At 44.2% G+C, this 5,768-nt stretch overlaps 1 protein-coding gene across 1 annotated transcript; it reads left to right on the top strand.

Annotated features, from left to right (window-relative positions):
• Positions 1 to 3,584: 3,584 nt before the first annotated feature.
• LOC128369815 (tripartite motif-containing protein 16-like) lies at positions 3,585 to 5,270 on the top strand. The gene has a single exon (XM_053330891.1). The coding sequence runs from the start codon at positions 3,585 to 3,587 to the stop codon at positions 5,268 to 5,270; it is 1,686 nt and encodes a 561-aa protein (XP_053186866.1).
• The last annotated feature ends 498 nt before the right edge of the window (positions 5,271 to 5,768 follow it).

The following is a 5,768-nucleotide window of genomic DNA, read 5'->3' as shown; positions in this document are numbered from 1 at the left end:
GTTAAATGTTTTCCTGTCAATTTTAATCAGTTAGTACTGTATACACTAAGATGAGTACGTACTCTACTGTCAAATTAATACATCTGTATGTCAGTGGCGTCTCTGGCATGAAAAGTTGAGTGGGGCACAAGAGTGGGCACTTTACATTCACAAGCCTACACAATAAATTCTAATTCAATTCAAGAACACAATTGTTGTAAATGACAACTGAGAGAGGGAACCAAAGACACAGGAGATAAGGACCAGATCACAGTGCTTTATTGAACTATATATACTTGAGGCTCAGGGTGGAGGGGTGAAGCCGGAGAAGACTGAGGCCGGGGGGGTCAGCTGTGCGGGGAGCTGTGAGGGGAGCCAGGGGACGAGAGAGGCAGGATGGGGGGCCGAAGGGGCAAGGCTGGGCGGCGAGGAGGCAGGCCAGGAGCAGGTCCAGCTGGCACGAGCAGGGTGCAGGCGATCAAGGACACTCCTGGGCACAGGGCAATAATAATGTAAGGATTAATATCACACAAAAGGAAACACAGCATGAGTACAGAAAAACCTCTGAATGGTTCAAAATAAAAATGCCACTCACCAGTGTTCATTTCTTGAATAGAAAGGATGCACGTCGATCTTTCATCTGGGCAAACTTGTCAATAACCCGTCTGTCAAAGTCCATTAATCCATGAATGAATTCATTTTCAATGGACAACATAGCCAGTGCATTTAATCTCTGCTGCCCCATTGTGTTTCTTGTAAAGGTCTTGATCCTTTTCAGTGTTGAAAAGTTTCTCTCTGACTCAGCTGTGGTCATTGGTGTTGTGATGATGATTTTGATCAGTGACACAGTTTCAGATAATGCATCCTGTAGGTTGTTGTCATAAATCAACTGCAGCAGAGACAGAGTGTTGCCAGCATGCAACTCTGAGTGACTGTACAGGGACTTCAGCTCAGTTTCTAGCTTAACTTTATTTCCAATTGGCCAGATTTTACTTGCTGCTTCAAATTCAGCACATGGAAATGATTTGCTGAACTTACTGAAAAGTGTGCTGTCCACAAGCTGTGCTGCTATAAGGTGATCACTCGTGCAAAATCTCTCCTCCACTTGAGCAACCACGGTATCACAAGCTTCCATCATAACTGCTGCAGTGTTTTTTTTCCTCCGTTTCTTCGGCGCTGCCTCTCTCTCTTGAGCGATGTCATCCACTTTTTCTCTCAGTCGACTCACACTGTCTTTGAAGCTGTCCATAGCACGGTTGACTGTGGTCGCATCGACACTTCGTTTTTGCAGTGTGTTGTACAGAATGTCCACTTCTGGCATAAGCTGATAGAAAAACTGCAAAAACTGTAAAAATGTGTCATCCTCCAGGTACATGGCAAGACCATATGCTTCGCGAATGGTAACGCTGTCCCATCCAGGTTCTGTGCGGATATTATCCAGGCACTTCATGATATCTGCACGGTTCTCCCAAACAGCATTCATCGTTCTGCTCTTGAAATTCCACCGAGTGGCTGCTGGCCTCGGGATGCGCCGAGCAGATGTGTCAGAGAGAGCAGCGGTTCTTTTTGGCGAGTTAGAAAAAAATGTAGCAAAGGCGGACAAATCAGCAAAGAATACTTTTAGATCGGAAATTCTTGTTGCGCACACCTGCTGCAAGGTCAGATTTAGCTGGTGTGCGTAGCAATGCACGAATTGCGCGTTTGGGTACTTCTCTCTGATCAGGGTCTGAACACCACGGATGTGCCCACTCATGACTGCTGCACCGTCGTATGTTTGTGCAATTAATTTTTCTCTTAAACTCAATGGCTCGATGGCTTCTTGTATTGCACTAGCAAGACCTGGTGCCGTTTTGTCCCTCACTTCAATGAATCTCCAAAACCTCTCTTTCACTGTTGTTCCAGTCATGTAACGCAGTACAACCACTACCTGCGATTTACACGAGACATCTGTTGTTTCATCTGCTTGCACAGCCACAAAGGGAGTATCAGACACCTGCTTCACAACTTCTTCCTGATATACAGTAAACATACACTGCAGAAGTTCATTTTGAATGGTCGCTGAGGTCCCTTTGAAGTACGGCTGTGATTCATAATGTCTTTTGAGTCTGGAATCGCCCTCACACATCGTCTCAAAAATGCTACGGAAAATGCTCGGGTTCACTGAAGCAGCTGATTCATCCCGCCCCCGTAAAGCGATTTCGCATTTACCACAGAGTTTAAGACATGTAATAATTCTTCCCAGCACATACCGGTTTTCCTCCGTGTGTTGATTGTGCAGTTCAATGGCTCGTTTATGAGCGGAATCCAACTGTACAGCGATGTTAGCAGTGCCAAGCAAACCCAGTTTCAGGGAATTCTCAACATGTGAGCCACTGCTCTCATGTTTGGCCAGACGTTCAGAAAGATGCTTCAAATCTTTGAATCCGACTGTAGTCCATGTAGTATCTCCTCCGAACAGCAGGCAAGGAAAGCAAAAGAGGGATTTTCTGGTCACACAGGCAGTTAGCCATGTTTTCCTTTTGAACCATTCAGGGTTGAAGGAGCGGGTTTTGTCCTTTCCCGCTTGAACGATGTTAAAATCCACCGGCTGATGCGGTCCCAGACGTTTAATTTCTAATTTTTGCTCAAGTGGCAAAGTGCTAAATTTACCCTTTATCAGAGAATCTACATTATTCATATTGTTGGTTTGCTTTTATTGTCGTTTTGCTCCTGATGAAAACCTAGCTTGCTGCTGCATACTGTCATCTGCCAAAACTGAACTGTTGACGTGATTACGTCTTGACGTATGTGATTCCAATATTTTAATTGGATGATTTCGGCCTTGGGGCCACAATAACTGTGCCCCAAGGCCGTCTATTGAGAGCAGTTTTGGACATGCGCACTATGATTTTAGTGGCTCATCACTTAAACAGACGCTCATGGGCCGGCCCTATTTCGAGAAATTAGGCCATTGATCTTGGCTTTGGCAAAGCCTTTGGACTATGCATAAATGTTAAATTTAGTAACATAATCGGTATTTATTGAATATTATTATTCTTGATAAAATATTATTTATAGATTATTACTCTATAAAGAAGACCAATTCTATTCACAATTATTTTGAGCCTGCATAGTGCTCAGCAGCTCCATCTGGTGGGGCCAGGCCCCACTGGCCCCTAATGCAGAGACGTCAGTGCTGTATGTATTTTAAGAAAAATAATGAGATCTGTGTAGTGCTGTTTTGCATTGCTGAGGGTGCAGAAAAGACCAGAAGGTAATTAATGTGTTATATTTTCTTCTGCTGGAGCAAATAAATACTGAAAAATAATCCTTTGACTCTTCCCTTTTCATGCTCCACCCACATCTGTGACAACAACAAGCTCCACTCTGAGCTGAGGAGTCATCTCAGATCCCAACAACAAGGTTTGGCTCCAGAAAGCAGAGGTGAGCAGTGTTTTTAAATGAGAAACTTTTTAAACTCTAACCCAACAATCTCCACTCTGTGCTCATATTTCCTTGTTTTTTTCCATCAGATCTGCAATTGACGATGGGTGTAACCAACATGTAATGTAGTACAATCAGAGCTCAAAGTTGTTCAACTTCTAAGTCATTGACTCAGAGCTGAAATGGCGCAGAAAGAAGATCATCTGGACCAGGAAACCTTTTCTTGTTCAATTTGTCTGGATCTACTGAACGATCCGGTGACCGTTCCTTGTGGACACAGCTACTGTATGAGCTGTATTAAGGGATTCTGGGATAGAGAAGATCAGATGAAGATCTACAGCTGCCCTCAGTGCAGACAGATCTTCAGACCGAAGCCTGTCCTGGTGAAAAACACCATGTTTGCAGCTTTAGTGGAGCAGCTGAAGAAGACTGGACTCCAAGCTGCTCCTGCTGATCTCTGCTATGCTGGACCTGAAGATGTGGCCTGTGATGTCTGCACTGGGAGGAAGAGGAAAGCCTTCAAGTCCTGTCTGACTTGTCTGGCTTCTTACTGTGAGAATCACCTCCAGCATCATTATGATGCAGCTCCATTAAAGAAACACAAGCTGATGGAGCCCTCCAAGAAGCTCCAGGAGAACATCTGCTCTCGTCATGATGAGGTGATGAAGATGTTCTGTCGTACTGATCAACAGATAATCTGTTATCTTTGCTCTGTGGATGAACATAAAGGCCACGACACAGTCTCAGCTGCAGCAGAAAGGACTGAGAGGCAGAGAGAGCTTGAGGTGAGTCGACTAAACATCCAGCAGAGAATCCAGGACAGAGAGAAAGATGTGAAGCTGCTTCAACAGGAGGTGGAGGCCGTCAGTCGCTCTGCTGATAAAGTAGTGGAAGACAATGAGAAGATCTCCACTCAGCTGATCCGTCTCATCCAGAAAAGAAGCTCTGATGTGAAGCAGCAGATCAGATCCCAGCAGGAAACTGAAGTGAGTGGAGTCAAAGAGCTTCAGGAGAAGCTGCAGCAGGAGATCACTGAGCTGAAGAGGAAAGACGCTGAACTGAAGCAGCTCTCACACACAGAGGATCACAACCAGTTTCTACACAACTACCCCTCAGTGTCACAACTCAGTGAACCTACAGACTCATCCAGCATCAATATCCGTCCTCTGAGCTACTTTGAGGATGTGACAGCAGCTGTGTCAGAGCTCAGAGATAAACTACAGGACATCCTGAAGGAGGAATGGACAAACATCTCACTGACAGAGACAGAAGTGGACGTTTTACTGCCAGAACCAGAACCAGAACCAGAGCCCAAGACCACAGCTGAGTTCTTAAAATATTCATGTGAAATCATTCTGGATCCAAACACAGCAAACTCACGGCTGGTATTATCTGAGGGGAACAGAAAAGCAGTAGTAAAGAGCCAAAAACAGTGTTATTCTAATAATCCAGACAGATTCATTGAATGTACTCAGGTCCTGAGCAAAGAGAGTCTGACTGGACGTTGTTACTGGGAGGTGGAGTGGGGAGGGGAAGGAGTTGAAGTCGCTGTCGCATACAAAAATATCAGCAGAGATGGAGACATGTGTGAAAGTGGATTTGGAGGCAATGACCAATCTTGGATGTTATGTTGTGACAGTGACGGTTTGGAATTTTGGTTCGACTGTAAAAGCACAGCTCTCTCAGGTCCTCTGCCCTCCAGAATCGGAGTGTACCTGGATCACAGTGCAGGTATTCTGTCCTTCTACAGCATCTCTGAAACCATGACTCTCCTCCACAGAATCCAGACCACATTCACTCAGCCTCTCTATGCTGGACTTGGGCTTCATTATAATGGAGACAAAGCTGAGTTGTGTAAACTCAAATAGACACAAGTTATTTCAGACTTCATTGTCAGATTCTGTGTTGTAATCAGTCATGTTTTTGTCTCCATGAACTACACAGAGATCAGATGTCAATCAAACTGAGAAACTGAGATTGTCAACACCTTTTTATTCTGTTGTTCTGTCGTTACGTTGAGTTTCTTTAATGTAATTTGCTTTTTTTCCCCCTAAAATCTGTATTGAAAGTTTTCTTTCTTTCAGGGTCATTTACAAGTTTGTAAAGTTTAAATCCAAACTTGATTAAAATTTTGTTGAAGGTGTAATCTCTTAATCTACAGAACTGCTTGAGGATGTCAACATTGTCATTGTCAATGTCAGCATTAGACATTAGTGTCACAGGATGACCTGAGACACTAATGTCAGGTGTGAACAGGTTTGGTGAACAGTTTGCTCTGTTATCACAAAGTACAAGCACCACATGGTCTTTGCATATGTTCCAGTCATCCAGCATGTCCAGAAATGTCCACCTAATGTACTCACCAG

Source organism: Scomber japonicus, chromosome 12 (assembly GCF_027409825.1).
Source record: "Scomber japonicus isolate fScoJap1 chromosome 12, fScoJap1.pri, whole genome shotgun sequence".
NCBI lineage: Eukaryota > Metazoa > Chordata > Actinopteri > Scombriformes > Scombridae > Scomber > Scomber japonicus.
The sequence above is the reverse complement of the archived record's forward strand: the minus strand, read 5'-3'. Positions and strand labels throughout refer to the sequence as shown.